This window comes from Lemur catta, chromosome 8, assembly GCF_020740605.2.
Source record: "Lemur catta isolate mLemCat1 chromosome 8, mLemCat1.pri, whole genome shotgun sequence".
Classification (NCBI taxonomy): Eukaryota; Metazoa; Chordata; class Mammalia; order Primates; family Lemuridae; genus Lemur; species Lemur catta.
Window position 1 is genome coordinate 70,573,811 of NC_059135.1, and position 19,767 is coordinate 70,593,577.

The following is a 19,767-nucleotide window of genomic DNA, read 5'->3' on the forward strand; positions in this document are numbered from 1 at the left end:
TGAAGAATCTGATGTTCTTCCTCACTCCTGAGGCCCAGAAAGAGGAAATTTACTTCATTGTAACAGCAGAGACTTGTCTTGAGTCAAGTAGAATTGTCTGCATTGATTACTATTGAAGTTGGTTTTAATAGAAGTAGAATGAAAATTTTAATGCCAAGTGTTCATAGGATCTGATGACACGGCAGAAGGTCTGGAGGAAGAATTCTTCAGCAGCAAAAGTAATAGCTGGAGACAGAGACTTAGTGCCCTGGAGAGATCTGATGTATGACAGAGTTGGAGAAAGATAGATATTAAAGGTGAGGGTAAGAGTAGACTTGCTTTTAAATATTAAGAGGCCATGCAGCAGAAAGACAGTAATGAGTTCACTGGTAGAGTGTATGTGGTGACTTTGATAAGGAAGAGGAAATTCACTGGTAGCTTCACACTGACTCTGACATGTCTTCTGCATGGGGAATATCCTTATGTTTGAGCCATGGCAATCTGCTGCATTATGTCCTACCAATTAATAAAAGGAGAGAAAACAACAAATAGTCTTTCATTGAAACCAGCCAAGAGAACAATTACTCGGAAGGCTTTAGCACAGTGATACAACATAAACAATATGTTCTAATGGAAACCTACTCTGTGTTTCGCTGGCTGTGAATACTGTAGGTTAGATAAAATAATCAGGAGAAAGTCCTGTGATTTTCCAGAAAGTGTATAGAAGGGATCCACTGGCTATAAGAGGCTTTCTTCTTCAATACTTCTTTTCAGATCTTGGTTAGAAAATAATTCAACAAATTGGATTAAAGTCCAACAGCTTGACTACTGCAGAATCATAAACTTGGGGTTGTTTTGATACCTGAGAAATGACTTGAGTCAGTTTAGAGCTACTTATTATTATAAAATTTAATTGTATTACTAACTGTAATTAATTATTATAAAATTTAACATGTATTACTACTGTAATATATGCAAGAAAAATGAAAAGCACGACACTGAACAGTTCCCAAGGGCCCTTTGTGTATGTGAGTATCCACATGCAGTGATGATTCCTGTGCACAGACCATAAACTCAGTGAACCCAACAAGCACCAGCCTGGTGCTACAGTGGACGTACAATGGGCTCAGAGCTTCTCTCTTCATTTCACACCACAAACATTAATTGGGGAATCATCCTTTCAGATGAGGTTTGTTCAGCTGGTTGCATCTGCCATTCAGAGGCTGAACAGCAAGCGTTCAAACCAACTGCAGTTTGTTGACCTATTCCAACCATCTCAAATCCCAAAAAAGTTGTTACTTTAGGCTTTTTGACAACTGGATCAGATCAGCTCTGTGGCATTTATGGGATACTTTGTAACTGACATGACTGTGCTCAAAAATCCTATATGCACATCATGTAACCTACACAGATAGGATATTAAGCTAAAGGAAGCCATTAGCCAAGGAACATGTAAAGGAAAAAAAGGGTTTGAGAAAGAATTTGAAAGAAAAAAAGCTAAGAATACAACTTAGGGATTAATACAACTCAAAGAGTGTTTATTTTTAAAAGGAAATGGAAACAATTGAGCTATCATAAAGCAGCCAAGCCATGTAAGAATGAAAACAATTTGTAATTGCAGTCACCAAATGGAAAAAAAAGCAGTGACTTGATTGTTTCCTAATCAATATTATTCTCCTATAAACTCCTGCTGTTTTCTGTTCAACTACAGGCTCATCAATGGGGACTAAAGCACTGGTGATAATTAAACACTTTAATGTCATACTTGAATATTTAAATTAGTAGGTTTTGATTCCAATATGTCTGACCTAATTCTTCCTCCCACATTTCATGGACTCTGGGAATGGGAGAGTTCATGGTAGACTGCTAACTTTTGTGGATAGGATATAAGGAAGCTATCTCCTTCAAGTCTTCAAATCTCCAATAATAATAGTTTGCCTTGTATTCATTATATATGTGCCTGTCAATATAGGACCTTATGAATAATTATTTCTGAAAGCACTTTTATATATTACCTTATTTGCTTCTAATGATAATCTCATGAGATAGTTATGACAAAGCCACCATTGCCATTTTATTGATTAGCGTGCTGAATCTAAAAAGATGGAATGACTTGTCCATGGTCATGCAACCACCCAGAGAAAGATCCAGGAAAATACTAGTTCTTCTGTGCCTTTCATTACCATTCTCCTGACAGTGCACTCTTCTGCTCTTTGGAACACTTTTTTCTCTTAATACTAGAAGTTTTGAAAAAGTTACTATACCCAGTGGGCTGCATGTTAAATGTAGCAAGGATAGAGTACAGAAGGCTCTTATAGCTGTGATGTTAGCAACATGGAAATTCCAATTAATTTTGAATGAATGTATCATAACTGAGAGTAATATCTTTCCACAGAAATAGCATAAAAAACTAATAACTCATAGCTCATGATGGATTGCAGCAGTTATGATGAATTGCAAAGTGGAAATAAGCAACAGTTGGGGTTCAGATTTACTGGGTTTAGGGAATGGTTTTTGCTAGTTTTCAGGGACATTTACTGCAACATCCAATCTGCTGAACTCCTGTTAGTCTTTTACCAACTGGCCAGTAACTACTAACACTTGTCACAGAAAGGTTTCCAAGGGAACTTTTAGAGATGTATATCAAACAAGATTCACAGGAGTGCTAAAAGACAATTGTTGACCTGAATATAACAGGAAAAGAAGTAGAAGGAGGATACCACTTAAAGTAAAAAAAAAAAAAAAGCACACAAGCTAGATAGCATTCAATTGTGAATATACTTACTTTCCTAGGGAAACTTTTACAGAAAAAGAATTTGGGGTGTCTGTTTTTGATAATAGTAATCATCTTTGAAGGGTTTCTAGAGCTGTATCTCTCTTCTCCTGAGCTCTATATTATGTGTGTGTATTTTTATTAACAAATAACTTGTATTAGAAAATTAACTTATATTTTTATTAGCCAATAAAATATAAAAAAGAATACTTTATTGTCCACACCTTTTCCTCTATTTTTGAAATATGTTAAGTACTTGTTTTCTATATTTTGTTAAACTTTAGTTGTGTTTGAAAATTGCTTTGAAAAAGTGCTTTTAAAACTCAGAAAAAAAATAAGAGGGTGCATCTGTTGATAATCCCTTTATATTTTAAGAACTAAAGGTCACTTGCTTACATAAAATTGAAAAAATATGATTTTCACTTAAGCAGAAAAGAATCTTTGGGCCCTCCAAAAATCATTATTTGATCAAGTTGAATTCCTTCCCTAAACCTACCCACTCATCTCCAGTATTTGGATTGCTCTGGAACATGACTCTGTGATTCAATCCAGCAGCTCCATTCTTAAAACAAACAAACAAGAAACCCAGAAACACGAAAATAAACATGAAAATTTTATTCTATAAAGAAAAAAGCTGCCTATGAGATTTCACGCCTCCCAGCTGCAGTGGCAACTGAGTAATGGAGACTCAGCATTCACCCAGCCTCAACCTGACTTAAATCCTGACTATCTCAGAGCAAGGCCAAGACTGACTGTGCGTCTGTGCTTGAAGACTTGGCTCATATCTGGAGATTCAGGGTCGCTGGAGAAGAAAGCGGAACTGAAAGAGAATTATGGAGTCAGGTGGCCGAGCAGCCACCTGGCCCTGATGCCTGGTTTGGAACCGATTAGCCTGCAACTAACTAACCACGTGCAGCTTCTTCTTCATATCTCACCAACTCCTTGGTGAAATGAAGAAGTTTTTACACCAGTGTTTTTTAGCAGTTGAATAACTTTTTACAATGAAATCAGATATAAAGCTCCAATGTAGAACACAGAAATGCAGAGGTGTCTGCCTGGCATTGAGGGGGGCAGAGCTGGAGCCCCAGTAAGTCCCCTCCCTTTAGTGCTCAGAATGGTCCCTGAGGTGTTTCTGCAAAACCCGTGGTTTCTGCAGAAGACTATTTGAAGATGCATCAAGTAGTTATTAGGGCCTAAAAGTTTTAAAAGTTTAAGAATTTAAAACTTCCTGACCACGTACAGTTTATAAACACAATGATACAGACAAGCAATGCTCTGCCTTAAAATGGCACCAGAACTTTTGCACAGCCTGTTGTTTTAAAGAAGTAATTTCCAACCATCTGTGAAAAGGACCCTTTAAAATTCTCCCCAGGGCTTTGGGTCACTAAAGTCAGTAAAGAGTTTCCTGACAGTGTTGACAGCGTTGTCCAAAAACAGGTGTGAGATAATGTGCAAATCAATAATTGTTAATAACTCTTTCCTCTTTCCTACTCCAACCCCCAAAGGAGTTTGCAAATGGAGGAGAATGGGTGCAGTAACTGAGTATAAAAGGGAAGGGGTGCTGCTTTTTTGTCTCCTTTCTGGGAACTCTGCCAAGCTGTGAAGATAAGGATAGAGAAAGGCCCTTGGTGGCAGTAACTGGATTAGAGAGGCAAAGTTTGAATTCTACAGACAGATAATAATCGGAAGTCGAGCAATCCCAGTTTAAAATAAAGAGTTTTAAAATTGTAAGTCCCAGATGTTCTCATTTGATAAATCATATGCAAATAGACACTCTTCTCCACTTATTTGCAGTGTCTTCACTTTATTCTTCTCTTGCACGTCTGCAGGATACTTTCTAACTTATTAAAATCTTGGCACGATACTCACATTGCTCTCAACTAAGTGTCTTGTGACTGCCCACCATATGCAGATGTGCTGAAGAATCCTGTGCCTGCAGAAAAGAAACCATATTTTTCACATTCTTACAAATGAAGCGTCCCTTCGGGCCTGTGGGGAAATGGCTCATGTATCATGAATAAATTATTGAGTACAAGAAATGCAACTTAGCCACCAACTGGTTGGTTGTCTTTGATGAGGTTTCCCCCTTTGGCCAGCAGCATTGAAATGCCGGGGCAAAGCATTGGTCGTTCCTGAAGGTCTTGTTCAAGAGCAAATCAACTGTGAATTGTGGGGAAATTGTCTTACTGCTTCCTAGAAAGAGCATGGTTTACTTACATGTTTTGATTCTTTCCTGGTATGGTGTGCATTATAAAGGGAATTCAGTAAGTCAGGCCATAATGGAGGAAGAGCATTTTCACTGGAGTAGTTTTTTTGTTTAGTAGCCAGAACTATCCTCCATTCTGCTCTGCTTGTGTTTTGATACTAGCCAAAACCTGTTTAAAATACTTGTGGCCAATGTTTATTGTACTGTGGTTCCACTGTAGTATGTAAATTGGTTATTAAGTACTGTGGTTATAAATCACTTGGAGAGCCCCATAACATTTTTACTGGCTTGTTCTGTTCTGTGTTCCTATTCATAGGATATCAATAACAAGAGTGACAGCTGACATTTCTCTTGCTAAGAGGTCTGTCCTAAATAATCCCAGCAAGAGAGCAATAATTGAACGTTCGAACACCCGGTCCAGCTTAGGTAAGATGTTCAAATGTGGTACTTCTCCAAGCTGTGATTACAGACCGGGATGACACATGGTGTGTTTGTGAATGTCTTTTCCAATTTGCCCCCCATTCAGAATGGGGAAGCACTGATCAATACCTAAAGACAATGCTAGACATGGACAAGAAGGAAGCAAAGGCTTGCAGCAGCCGGAGCCTGCTCTCTCTCAGCTTTGGGCAATTAGCTAATTAGTAGTCTGGCGGGAAGAATCCTCAATGGGCTCTCCTAGACTTTTGCTGCCTAACCACGGGAAACCACTCATCTCCGTTTTGCCCGAGCTTCTCAATGAGACTAATGATTTCTGTCATAACTGAGTCACAGCTGACATGAAAGGAAATGAGATATTCAGCCTTCTCAGACCTTTAGAAGAAAAATCAGACAATGGTGTTCTTAGTATTGCTTCTGTGGCTAGTAGTATGCAGAATAGTCACATTGTTTAAGTAGAAATGGAAACCACCATTAATAACATACAGGCAGTTTAAACATGTCTTTTCTGGCTACCAGTCAGAAAGCATCCTAAAATTCACCATGATGGAAAAGAATAAAAGGCTGTAAGTGATTAGCTCCATCAAGGCATAGGCAAGCAGGGCTGGGAGGAGGAATCCCCACACACAGGAGTGAGTTCATGTTGTTGGTGAATCACATTGTTCATCTGGAAATCCTGTCGGTGGTCTCCACAATTGCCAAGACTGGTGTAGTCCACTCATAACTTCCTAGAATTCTCTTTTGCATTCACATTCTGAGGGCAACTTGTTCTAACTAGGAAAGATAGATAGGGATCTTCCATGTTACTACATTTTTTAAACTATTGAAATGAGCTCTATGGATGACAGAAAACGTAACAAATTAGGGTTTCTAAGGTGGAGTGCATGTCCTAACATCCCATCAAGAATCCACTGATGGCTGTGCCTTGACCTGAGCCAAGGATTGTGCAAGTTGTAAAGAAGACACAAAGTATTGTTAATATCTGTGTTTCCCAGTGTGGGACTGGCACATGGGAATTGCCAATAAATATTTCTTGGGTGATTGCCTTGTGGAAGAGTGCTAAACATACCAAATGGAATAATGGTCAGCGCTTGTGAAGGGAAGATCCCAGAGATTAGTCGTTCCTTCTTTAGTCCTGTATTTAGAGCCTTCCACATACAGAGTGAAACATTCTTAAAGTATTTTGACCTTGAGGAGGTTATAATGGCAGTGTTGATGATGAATCAGATTAGGTAACTGACTAAAGTCAAATATAGCTGACAAGGGTGTTCAATTAGGTTGAAGATTTCTCAAACAAGCATCTATGCTCTGCTCTCCTGTCTTCCACCCTCTTTCTAACTCCTCATAGTGTCTTTGGCTTTTAACTACTCCTTCCTCTGATGTATGAGAAGCTAAAAGACACTTAAAAGCATAAGCTAGGTTGCCTCACTCCTGCAACTATCGGCACCTTCCAAGGGCTTCATGGGTATTCTCTGAAGTCATTCCTTACAGGCTAGTCAGTGGGGTCAGTGTAAATGTTGAGGAAGAAACAAAGTAGATCTCAGTTCATGGTTCATGGTTTTTACCTTTACCCTGTAAGTCATATGCCCGCTACTATTGTAGTTAATTTAATGACAATCTATTTTAATAACCATTGTGTGATCTACTTATGTCCATTTGTCTGCATGTTGATGCACATTTGTAGATTCCTTCATCAAATGTTTATTGAACACTTGTTATGTGCCATGCATTATGCTAGACTTTGGAAATAGAGATGTAACTAAGTCACAGTTATCTTTTCCATGAGCAAAGAGAAAGAAGGGACAGATGGTTAAAATATTCTCTGATAACAGAATTATGAACAAAGAGCTAGGGGTACAAAGAAAAAGGGCAGGAGGTAAGCAATGTGTGAGAAGACTTCACAGAAGTTATATTTAAGCTGGTTCTTCAAGACAGACAAGAATGTACAAAGACATTGACATATAAAAGAAATGTATGGTTGAGAAACAAGTAGATTTGTACATAGCATGCTTAGAAAAGGAGAGCAGGGGTGTGGCTCAAGAGTAACAGAAGAGACTGGAAAAGTAGACTGAACCTTTGCTAAAGAGGCCTCCAAAATAGATTTCATGAAATGTTAATTTTACAAGATATTAATACTTGTTACATTCAAAATGTTTTCCATGGTCAAATAAATTTGGAAATGATGAATTAAACAGCTGGCAGGTTTCTTCTCTGCAAGACTCCTTAGGAGCTTTTAAATTATGAGGGGTAATGCATGTTTGAAATCCCAAGAAAAGCTACTATAGTATGCAATACATTCTTTGGATTAAACCCCCTTCTTTCCATAGGATATCTTATGAGATTACTGTTCCAGTGTACTCACTTTGAGAAATGGTGCTTCAGGCCCTAGGGAGCCATCGAAGTGTTTTATGCATGGGAGAAATATGTACAGATATAGGTATAAGGAAGGTTATCAGTGACAGATCTTGGAAAGAGGTAGTCCCAGATCAGTAGTGGTCAGCTTATAGAAGTCTTCATTGGGGTCCTCCAACATCATAGTCCATGACTGTCCAGGGCTCTGACTGGAATAGGGTTATGAGGAAACCTCCATGGGAACCCCTGTAAGAATCAGTCTGGGAAGCCAAGATTATCTGGTTTGGTTGAGAATTTTTTCCTTTAAAACATAAGCTATGTAGATAAATATGCCTGTCTCTTCCTCACACGTAAAATTTACTTATTACTATATATATATATATATATATATATATATATATATATATATATATATATATATTATCCAAATATGGGGCCCAGCCCGGGATTTAGTGTGGCCCTTGCATCCTCCTTCCGGGCTTGCTCTGCCCACACTCCTCTGTGCTTATGTCAGAGTGCTGGTTGCCTAAGAGTTTCATCTTGGTTAACAGTAGGTGTGCCTGTCCTCTGCTTCTGGCAAAAACCACACTTAACCTCAATGCTGGTGCAGAGTAAATAAGGCCCAGGTATTTCTGAGTTATTTACACAGAGACTCAGAGTGCCTTGAGGGTTCCTTGTACCAAGGCAGTTCAGTTTGTGTCAGAAAATACTGTATTCAGATTTGAAGCTTAAAACAATATAGACTTGTTCCAGTATAGTCCTGGCCAGGAGCTCCCTTAAAACAGTGGCAGTTTAATGAAAACAGCAAATAGAGAGCATACCCCAACATCCTGATGCTGAAACTTATTAAAGTAGAATTGACTTTATTTTCCAAACTTCCTTCCAAAGAAAAAAAAAAATTCTTAACTGTTTCTGACATGTGAGAAAAAAAGGTCAGATATGTTTATTATTACTAACAAATTTTAAATATGATTTCTGAAGAATGTGGCAAATAAGCCTACTTGTCCAGTTTCTTTACATTGATATCCTGAAAGCTGGTCACCTTTCAAAACAACATGACATCTTTCAGGCCATTTGTAGTAGATAACATGAAAAGTCATAGATGTGTTGACTCTTTAAATTCATACTTTTTCATACAGATCATGCCATACACCTTGATGATTCTATGGGAAATAAGAATTTTATGTTATTGTGCAAAGCCCAGGAAAATAGAGTTACGTGATTGACTTGAGTATTCATGATCCTGCACACCCTGTCAATCCTTTTGGTTAAGGAATGGGGAACTTTTTGGTGGATGATGTGAATTTGAATTTATGCTGGATAAGCAAAGCAAATCACAGACCCTTTACAATGAGGATATTTAGAGCAATATTACCTTTTACCCAGGCCATATTTATGATAATTTTTTTTTTTTTTTTTGAGACAGAGTCTCGCTCTGTTGCCCGGGCTAGAGTGAGTGCCATGGCATCAGCCTAGCTCACAGCAACCTCAAACTCCTGGGCTTAAGCGATCCTACTGCCTCAGCCTCCCCAGTAGCTGGGACTACAGGCATGCACCACCATGCCTGGCTAATTTTTTCTATATATATTTTTTCAGTTGGCCAGATAATTTCTTTCTATTTTTAGTAGAGACAGGGTCTCGCTCTTGCTGAGCTGGTCTCGAACTCCTGACCTCGAGCAATCCACCCGCCTCGGCCTCCCAGAGTGCTAGGATTATAGGCGTGAGCCACCGCGCCCGGCCAATAATTTTTTTTTTTGAATAGGAAGGAAAGAGACATTTATTACTTTGCCAGCAAAGGAGGAGGATGGAGTCTTCTGTCTGAAATGCCATCATCCTCCTAATGAGCAGAAATACAAAGCTTTTAAAGGATGGGTTCTTAGCTTCAAGCAATTACTGTTCAACTATAGTTGATGATTCTGATCGTCCGCTGAAGACAATCCCCTGACCTCCACCCTGGACCTCCCTTTACCAGGTCCTGGTTAAGCCATCTCCTTTAGAACAAATAACAAAAGACTTACCCCACCCCTCCCAACCACCATAGGCCATCTTTAAAATAATTAAAATCAGGTGACTTTGTCTACCCTGTGTGGACTGGACCAGATTACAACATTGTTAGGTCACACCTATAGCCAAAAAATAAAAATAAGTAAAAAAACAAAGAAGAATCATCTCTCCTGAAAATTAAATAGTCTAATTCAAACTTTGGGCATGACCCAATAAATTAGGTGATTTATAAAATATACATAAAATTTTTTTTGTATTTCTGAAAGCCATATTATGTTTTGATAATCTATTTTCCTTTAAAAAAAAATAGCTGGATTGCTTCCCACATTTAAAAGAAGTCTATTTTTCATTTGACCAGACTCAAATGCACAGTTTTGGGTGACTTGGCTATTACATTCAGCCAAATAGATATGGGTCTAGATGCATTGCAGCATTTTAATATAATTGGCCTTAGTTTTGTTTTTTTAAAATGCTAAAGATCATTATGCTTTAGAACAAGTCCATTGGCTCCAATCCTTAAATTCAGCCAGACTTAGTTATATGCTAATTTAAGAGTAGACCCAGAACATTAACCAGGAGTGCAAAAATATGCATATCAATCAAAACAGGTGAGGTTTTTTTAAAAAAGCCTATCCACAAAATATTAATATATAACATGTTTATAGAAATATTTCAGTGTCATTTATTTTCCATGTGATGTTGCTTTGCACATGTATTTCTGTTGTTTCCTAAATGTGATTTCAGCTTCTATAGCTAAAATGAAAGTTCTTTAGAACAAAGCAACAATCTAAAGCAACACAAAAAGTCACCATAGCTATATAAATAGCTAAATATTAGGTTGAGTGTAAGAAGCAAATCAAGAGAGGCATCTCAATTTTTTTCACCAACTGGTTTTATGCAAAACTCAACCCATCTCTTTCTATATTTAGAAAAGATCTTAAATTAGACAGGACTATGACAATTCAAAATGTCTTATTTTGCAATGTAGACAAGACAAACATATCTGAAAGCATACTATTTCTTTAAAATGTAAGAACTAATTAATAAGAATAACCAAGACCTATTTATTATTTCTCTTTTCAGCGGAAGTACAAAGTGAAATTGAAAGAATCTTTGAGTTGGCAAGATCTTTGCAACTGGTTGTTCTTGATGCAGACACCATCAATCACCCAGCACAACTTATAAAGACTTCCTTAGCACCAATTATTGTTCATGTAAAAGTCTCATCTCCAAAGGTAATTAGCTCATTTCTGTCTTAAGGATTAGAAGCACATTTCTTTTGAAATATTCTTTGCTCTGTGTTTTTTTGTTAGTGGGCAAAGAGAGCATCTTGTTGAGACTCTGTTAATGGACACATTTTAAAATTTTCACAGTGTACAGATTCTAGGAATTTTGAGATAGCAAATAAAAAATATAATAGTCTATTCCTTCAAGAAGGTTATTATCTACTGTGGTTCTCAAACCATACAGGTATGCAAGTGTATAATAGAAACAAAAAATTAAGAATGCTGAGGAAAAGTAGATTCTGGCTTTTCATAGACTATAGGCTCTATTGGTAAATTTCTTGGATAATATTGATTCTTGTATCACCAATATTCTCTCCCTAGTTGAGAGACTACATAATTCAAGAAAAGTATCTGTATTAGTCATGTATAAAATGAAACATCACTGTGTAAATATCTCTTATGGAAATGTTACAGACCCTGACATTTGTGCTTAGGTTAGGTCCTTTGGGGAATATAGTTTATTCCATGATTAAGCACAATGGAAAATTTGCCATGTATCTTTATGCCATTGGGGGAGGTAAAAATAAAAATGAAACAGCTCCAAATCAATTTCTTTTGACTTGGGTGTTCTTTCATTTTAAAAAAGTGATGATGTTCTAAAAAGTTAATATGAAATAGATACCCGTGGGAGGTACTATCTTAATCAGCGGTGCCCAACCTTTTTGGCACCAGGGACCAGTTTCACAGAAGACAATTTTTCCATGGACCAGGGATGGGGGGATGATTTCAGGATGATTCAAGCTCATTATATTTATTGTGTGTGTTATTTTTATTATTATTACATTGAAATATATGATGAAATAATTATGCAACTCACCATAGGTTGGGGACCTCTGATCCTAATAATCAGTCTCTTGTCAGTGCCTCCTAGAGTGTATTTTAGTGCTTACATGCAAGTTCTCCTCTCGTGGGTGGAGAATGTCCAAAGAAGCTGTGCCCTTCTCCAAAGCTTCGGAGGCCCTCAGCCTTCCATCTCTTCAGGCAATGCTTGAGTGCAGTGGACTTGGGAATCCCAACCAAACCAGGGCTTTTTGAGAATCAGTAGAATGGATCGAAATTGCCTTGACCACCTAGACCCAAAGCTGCTGGGGGTTCAAGCACCCTTACCAGCAGTGGAGGAGAGATTGGCCCCTCCCACTGCTCATGACACTATGGTGTCCTCAAGTGCAGGGACAGGATCTCTCACACACCTGTGTGCTGGGGTATCACAGAGCCTCATAGGTTAGTACCATTTGGGGGGATGAGCAGGGCCAAGGCAGATGGAGTACATGGCCAAACACGGTTACAGCAGTGGCCAAAAGAGAGCTATATCACTGGTTTATATGTAGCCATGTACCAAAGCAAATTTTTTGCCTCGATTTCCAATCATGAAATAGTCTGATTAACATAAAATTAAACTGGAATGGGTCATTAATTATCAGTAACAAAAAGGACCAAATATGTACATGACTCTGATATTTATCTAACATGGATATAGTGAACCAAAATATTACTCAACATAAATGACCTGGTATGGCCAAACATGGTGGCTCACACCTGTAACACTAGCACTTTGGGAGGCCAAGGCGGGAGGATCACTTGAGCCCAAGAGTTTGAGAACAGCCTGGGCAACGTAGCAAGACCTCGTCTTTACAAAAAAGTTAAAAAAATTAGCCAGGTGTCATGGGGCATGCCTATAGTCCCAGTTAATTGGGAGGCTGAGGCAGGAGGATTGCTTGAGCCCAGTAGTTTGAGGTTGCAGTGAGCTATGATGACACTATTGTGCTCTAGTCCTGGCAACAGAGCAAGACCTTGTGTCAAAACAAAACAAAACAAAACAAAAAAAAACCTAGTACAGACCAGTCTCTCCATTTTTGTAAATATGTCTTTGAAATATGTGGTTAAAATATGGGGTAGGAACACAGGATGCCATCAAGACTTTAGGCAGAGCTAGAATAGCATGAACATGTCAAATCCACTGTAACTGAAAGACGGCGTAGTTGGATGACGTCATTACAGGCTTATTTATATGATTTCTCACACTGTATTTCCTCTACTATTACTCAGGGCTACACAGACCATTAAAAAGATCCTGGTTTATTTGATTTTCTTTCAACTCATTGATAATACCTCAGCTTCACGTCTTCTTCCATCAGGTTTTACAGCGGTTGATTAAATCTAGAGGAAAATCCCAAAGTAAACACTTGAACGTTCAACTGGTGGCAGCTGATAAACTTGCACAATGCCCCCCAGTAAGTATCATCATTTTTCTCTTGATAGTTCTTGGTTTGTTAGAAGAGGATGAATTTTGTTTTCATGTTAGCTTTGTCATTTTTATTCTAAAATGACGGTGATGATACTTTGTTGTCATAAATCTAAAGGACTTCTTGCACAAGCTGCTTCTGTCGTTTTGGTTGTATTCAGGCATCCAGAATTGGATGGTGTTTGCCTTGTGATAAGAAATGAATTTAGCGTTCCATGTCTGCCTCCTTATGTTAGCCTTGCAAACACTCAGCAAACCACTTAGCATCCAGCCTCCAGTCATGTGGACACTTTTGAGAACCAAATAAAACATACCAATTTGACTTCCTTTAACTTTTCTGCCAGAAAATTCTGCAGGCATAAAATATTCTGATGTTGAAGGTCAAGAATTGATTAGCACTGGAGGAGCCCTGTGGTTATAGCAGATGACAGGTTCAGAGTGGAGTGAGGTGAGAAAGTCAATGATAGCAACTCTTCTCCTAGTGCCATTGCCAGGAGACTGCTGCTGGGGCAGAGGCCAGCACTGGGGCGTGAGGTTGGGGAGGGGACTGCTCTCACATGGCACTGGGTCTCCAGTGGCCAGTGTGTCTCCACATGCTGCACTGGCTACCTATTTCTGTGCCTTTGTTTCTCTAAAGGAAATGACTGTCTTTCTTACTCAATGGAATCACTAGGTTGTTTTATGTACTTGTGTAGGATTGTTTATGCTCTGTGGAAGCATAAAATCCAATTCAAATGTTTAGAGAGACAGCACAGCATAGCTGTTAAAAGCACATACTCTGGAGCCAGAAGCCTGGGTTCAAATCCACACTAACTAGTTATGTAATTATGGGCAAGTGCCTACTTTATGGGATTGATGTAAGGTTCCAATGACTGAATATGTGGTAAAGTTCTTAGGACAATTGCCTGACACATAAGCAGCACAATCTGAGAGATTCCGTTATAGTTACCTGATACACTTTGCACCATGCCGTATCTGGTCTGTTAGATTCTGTAAGAACTTGTACCTCTCTGGTTCACTGTCATATCTCAGTTCCCTATCACAGTAGGCCCATAATAAATAGTTGTTGAATGAGTAAATGTATGAAAGGCTATATAGACAATAAAAGTAATAATGCATCTTTTCATTAGATGTTTACAATGGGCCCACAGTATGCTAGATGCTTTATATAGATTATCTCTAATCCTCACAGTTACCTAGTAAAATAGGCAATATTATCCCCATTTTATAGTTAAGACAACTGAAAACAGAGGGGATTAAATGACTTTCCCAGGGTTGCATAGCAAATTAGGATTAGATCTAGATCTATCTGGCTCCAAAGCCAGTTTCCTCCCCTCCTAAAACCATCTCCCCCTACATACACATACCTGGTTACCTGACCTGCAGATAATCTGGATAGCTTGGAGTGTGGAGAGCTATGTTCAGAAGTTTAACTTCACATTGCTTACTCATGAAGTCCACTTATGCAGTGGTATGTAAGATTAAAGCACTGAGCAGTTACAGAAGGATATATTACCCAGCCCCTGATCCTGTAACACTTCACAGTTGATGGAAGATAATCTTTATTGTAAAGCTACCAAAAGCCAGGAACTATGCTATTATCTCCAATTTTTAGAACAATCTTATAAGGATGGTTCTATCAGTTTGGTCTTCTGGGAAATAGACACCTAAATGGAATTAGAAGTGCAGGAGATTTATTAGAGGAAATGTCATCTTTTTATAAGAATGAGTTCATTAATATTTATTCCTACTAATTACTAGAGAAAATACTTGTATCTTATTAAAATTGAGATATTTTAGTTGTTGAGAGGATTGATCATTGAGTGGTTGTGCATATAGTACAACTTGCTACATCTGCAATAGCTGGGCCTGGTGCAGTGGCATATACCTGGAGTCCCAGCTACTGGGGAGGGCGAGGCAGGAGGACTGCCTGAGCCCTGGAGTTAGAGACCAACCTGGGAAACATCATGAGACCTTGTCTAAAAAAAATGCTGTTTGGAACAGCTGGAACTAAGAAAAGATATGTGCATACATAAAAGCAAGTTTTGCTGTGAGCTACCTTAGGATTTGTACCTGGGTCAGGGATTTCCAAGGGCCCCATAGCTGGAAAGTCAGCCTTACTCTATCCTTATCTCAGTAGGATAAACACTTGCTTGTTTTATATAATTGGTCAGAAAACCTGAAATTTTAAACTCATTGTCCAGATAGGTAAGATTACTTTGTAGTTAACATTTACTACGCACTGTTTACTTTAGTAAACATGTTCATTTGACATTGCATGAATAGCATTTGTAATGCTAAGAAGGAATCATATACTCTATTTTGGCACATGTGGAGAAATCTTCAGATTATAAAAACCAGTAGTCATTTTAAAATGTGTCTGCATTTGTCCCTACTTTATTTCAAGACCACAATTATAACTGTCATCCAAAGATTGGTGATCACTGTGTCATTTTAATTCCTTTAGGAGAATTTGCAACTTGCTTAATTGGCCACTGTATCTCCCGTCTGAAAAGTCAGCAAATTACACTGGCAGAGTCTCACATTGCTCAGAAATTAAAGGCAAGGGAAGAAGTTAAAGGCAAGTTTTTGGAAAGGGAAGTCTAAAAGAGCATTGAAAAAAAGTTAACTCTCTGTAGCCAGAAGAATGAATCCTAGATTCAGGGACTATGAGAGCAAAAGGGGACTTTTAAGAGCACCCCATATAGTATTTCCTGGAGTATGTTGTTTACAACATGGGTTCCATGTGATGTCAACAGGTGTTATGGGAAAAGAGCCCTGATACCAAAAATGTTTGAGAAAACACTTATGTAAACAAAGATAGTCTGGTTTCTTTACTGCAGAACCCTGAATATGCTAACGTGTATTTTACATCTCCAATAGGACATATAGTATGCAGTGTTTCCCCTAAAATGTGACCGTAGAGTATCCTATGCATCTAGTGTTGATGGAACACTCCTAGGGAAAGACTGATCCGGTCCAATCTCCTCGTTTTACAAATGAGGGAACTGAGACCAAGAGAGATGAACTGGTTTTCCAAAGGGCATATGTCTTGGCCAAAGTCAGTGTGAGATCTCCGTCTCCTAGTCCAGCAAGACTTTAGATGGTGACTGGCAACAGGTTAGTTATTATATATTCTCCTTGCGAGAGAATCATGGGTTTCATAGGGAAGGGTTTTTCTAGGAGAGGGGTCAGTAAACTTTTTTTAGTAAAGGGCCAGATAGTAAATATTTTAGGCTTTGTGGGCATATGGTCTCCTTTTGCAAAACTACTCAACTCTGCCTTTGTAACAGGAAAGCAGCCCTAGACAATGTGTAAACAAATGACAGTAGCTGTATTTCAGTCAAGCTCTGTAGAAGCAGGAGGCAAGCCTGACTCAGACAGCAGATCAAAGTTGCCACCCAGGCCAACATCGAGGCTCTGTATTACTGTGCAGTAAACTACCCCCAAACATACCGACTCCAAACAGCAGCCACTTTGGTGGTATTCAGCTGGTGGCTAACCTGGTCCCTTAGCAGGGGTGGCTAAAAGGCTGGGCTCAACCAGCTCTCCTCCCTCTCTGAGTACTGTGAGGGTCTTTCCATGAGCTCTCTCCAACAGGGATACAGCCTTCTTGCATGGCAGCTCCCAGGCTTCAAGATCAAGGGTTCCAATCTCCTATGGCCTGGGCTTTCCTACCAGCACAGCATCACGTCCACAGCATTCTGTTGATCAACATAGTCACAGAGGCTCTCCAGATTCAGGGAGAGGAGACATAATCCTCTATCTTGATGCAGAATGTCAAAGAATTTGTGGCCATTTTCAGTTTGCCATAGACAGAAAGATGAGCTGGGAGATGGGCTACTGGCTACTTTACTCTGTAAGAGGGAGGATTTTCCTCTCATTGCCCAGTCTGGATTCATAGGAAAAAAAAAGATGGGATGCAGACAGAAAGGGGGCTTAAGGGACTAGAACCTGCAAGACCATCTCATAGTTTTTTATATGAACAGCCCGATTTTGTATTTCTGGTATACCTCTATACACTATATTTTTAGATTTCGTTTTGCTTCTACCAGATGTTGGTACCCTTTTGTTCTTCAGAGAAGTTGAAAATAGGCCATTTTAAGAAGGCCAAGTTCAAATTGCCCCAGTACTATGGTAATAAGAGCTACATAATGCGTGGTGAGAAAAGCAGAGAGAGACGGACAATTGAATACATAAATGAAATGTAATCCTTTAATCCTACTTGGTTACAATCTGGCTTGTGTTACCAAGAGCTGACCCTGTGGCTCTTTGAGCTGTGTAATGTTTTTGTGTGTGTAAAATGACATTGATCGCTCTCTCTGTAGGAGGGGAGCTCATCTCCTCAGCAGAATCTTGCAGGCCTCTAACATTACAGTAACTATAGTAGTTCTCTTCTAGCCATCATTTTCCATTGCTGAGTGGACCCAGATTTATTCTATTAAACACAAGAACTCTGAAGGGAGTGGTAGTGCCCAGTATCCTTCATGCGTATTGCTCTCACAGCAGTAATTTTCCACTGCCCTTTTCCAGTAATGTTATTTAAATTATTTAGAATCATGTAGATTTACCCATCTATTTGAAGTGTCCTCCACAATGGTGCATTCATTATTCACTGCCCCTGGATGTCCACAGTTTTAATTCCTAACATTTGCGTTTGAAAAAGGGAGTAATTGATTTCAGATGTTTCTTTCATGAAACAAGGCCACAGGGATCCAGTTTCTCTCAGTACAAAGGGGACTACACCTTTTCCAGGGGTTCCAGCCACACGACTTGGATAGAGAGGGTCAGGGAGGGTTTATTCCCACTGATGCTATGATTTAACTCATCAGATTCATATGAACCTAGCAAAAATACTGAATGCCTTTTCTCCAGACACTAACATTGTCGGATGTTGTCATAATCTCTGAAGAATAAGAATGGACAGGATGGAGGGAGGGGTGTGGGAGGAAAATGTGTTTGAGTCTACAATGAATGTCACAAATTATTAAGAGAGAGGAGCTATAAAAGGGAACAAAGTTGCTATATTTTTTGCATTTATGTTATTCTCACCAATTCACAGCAAGAATTCTGATTGTCTTTCCTGTTTAGCTCATTAAAGTGGAAACTACCTAGGACTAACTGTTGGAGCCCCACAATATTTTTAGGCTCTCCTTTATCCCCATAAGACTTCCTAGATATTTTAAAAAGTCTTTTAACTTAGAGTCTAATTTCCTGTCACGAATTGACCAGTGAGTTAAGTACTCGGGACCTCAAACGTTTTAATAACAGAAAGAAGTTTTGATATGAGAGAGACACTGGTTGGTTCTTTTATGATTAGCAGTACATGTCTGTGCCATTCAGCCATTTTATTTTACTGAATGGTATTTGCCAATCCTTTTTTTAAATGATGTCAGTTTCAGGCTGACATTTGCTATATTCTAATAGCAAAGAAATGAAAGTATCCTCACCTCTATTATTTCTTTGTTCCACTTAGAAACAGGAAAGGTACCCCACACGAGGTTTTCTCCGTGTACAACCAGTAAATATAAAGCAGCAGTCCCCATCCTTTTTGGCACCAAGACCGGTCTCATGGAAGACAATTTTCCAAAAGACCGAGGGTGGGGGGTATGGTGTTGGGATAATTCAAGCACATTACATTGACTGTGCACTTTATTTCTATTATTATTACATTATAATATAGAATGAAATAATTATACAACTCATCATAATGCAGAATCTAATGCCGCCACTGATCTGACAGGAGACGGAGCTCAGGCGGGGATGCAAGCGATGGGGAGTGGCTGTAAATACAGATGGAGTTTGGATCACTGGCCCACCGCCACTCACCTCCTGCTGTGTGGCCTGGTTCTTAACAGGCCACTGACCAGACAGTACGAGTCCGAGGCCTGGGAATTGGGGACCACAGATGTAAAAGCGTGCGTGTGTTGTGGGAGAGTTTGCATATATTTACTCCCCTATCTAGCTAATATTCAGTAATGAACCAACTTGAAAAGTTAAAATTAAACTGTAAAATTAGTTTCTAAGTTTTATAAACTTTTTATTATAAAATACTCGACAGCAGCTTTTCTAGCTAAAACATATTGGACAATATACATTAGTTTTAATGAGATTTCTCCCTCTATGCTAGAAAGTATGTATTTCACGGTCATTAAGGAAGACTTAGTCTCTCTCTAATATCTTCCCTCCCAAAATAATTTAAAATAAACAAATGGAACTTGCTCTATTCCCTCAAGGTAAGAAATGAAAAGCACTATTTTCTGTAAAAACTAGGGTGACCATTGATTCCAATTTGCTCAGGATTTTCCAGGTTTTAGTACTAATAGTCGTATGTCCCCAGAAATACTCAGTCCCTGGCAAACAAGGACGGTTGGTTACCCTAATTCAGGTGGCTTCCCTGGGAAAGATTGTCACATCTTACTCTGTGAATGGAGAACCAGACAGATGGTTCAATACTTATAATTTTTTAAAAAGACCTTGAAAATCTTGT

At 38.8% G+C, this 19,767-nt stretch overlaps 1 protein-coding gene across 5 annotated transcripts in view; it reads left to right on the forward strand.

The window, feature by feature from the left end:
- CACNB4 (calcium voltage-gated channel auxiliary subunit beta 4) overlaps nucleotides 1–19,767 on the forward strand; it is a 234,155-nt gene that overhangs the window by 203,010 nt on the left and 11,378 nt on the right. For all 5 annotated transcript variants that reach the window (XM_045559025.1, XM_045559021.1, XM_045559022.1 and 2 more), the window contains 3 exons: nucleotides 5,275–5,384; nucleotides 10,833–10,984; nucleotides 13,171–13,266. In XM_045559025.1, coding sequence (XP_045414981.1) covers nucleotides 5,275–5,384; nucleotides 10,833–10,984; nucleotides 13,171–13,266 — 358 coding nt within the window. The remainder of the gene's footprint in view (nucleotides 1–5,274; nucleotides 5,385–10,832; nucleotides 10,985–13,170; nucleotides 13,267–19,767) is intronic.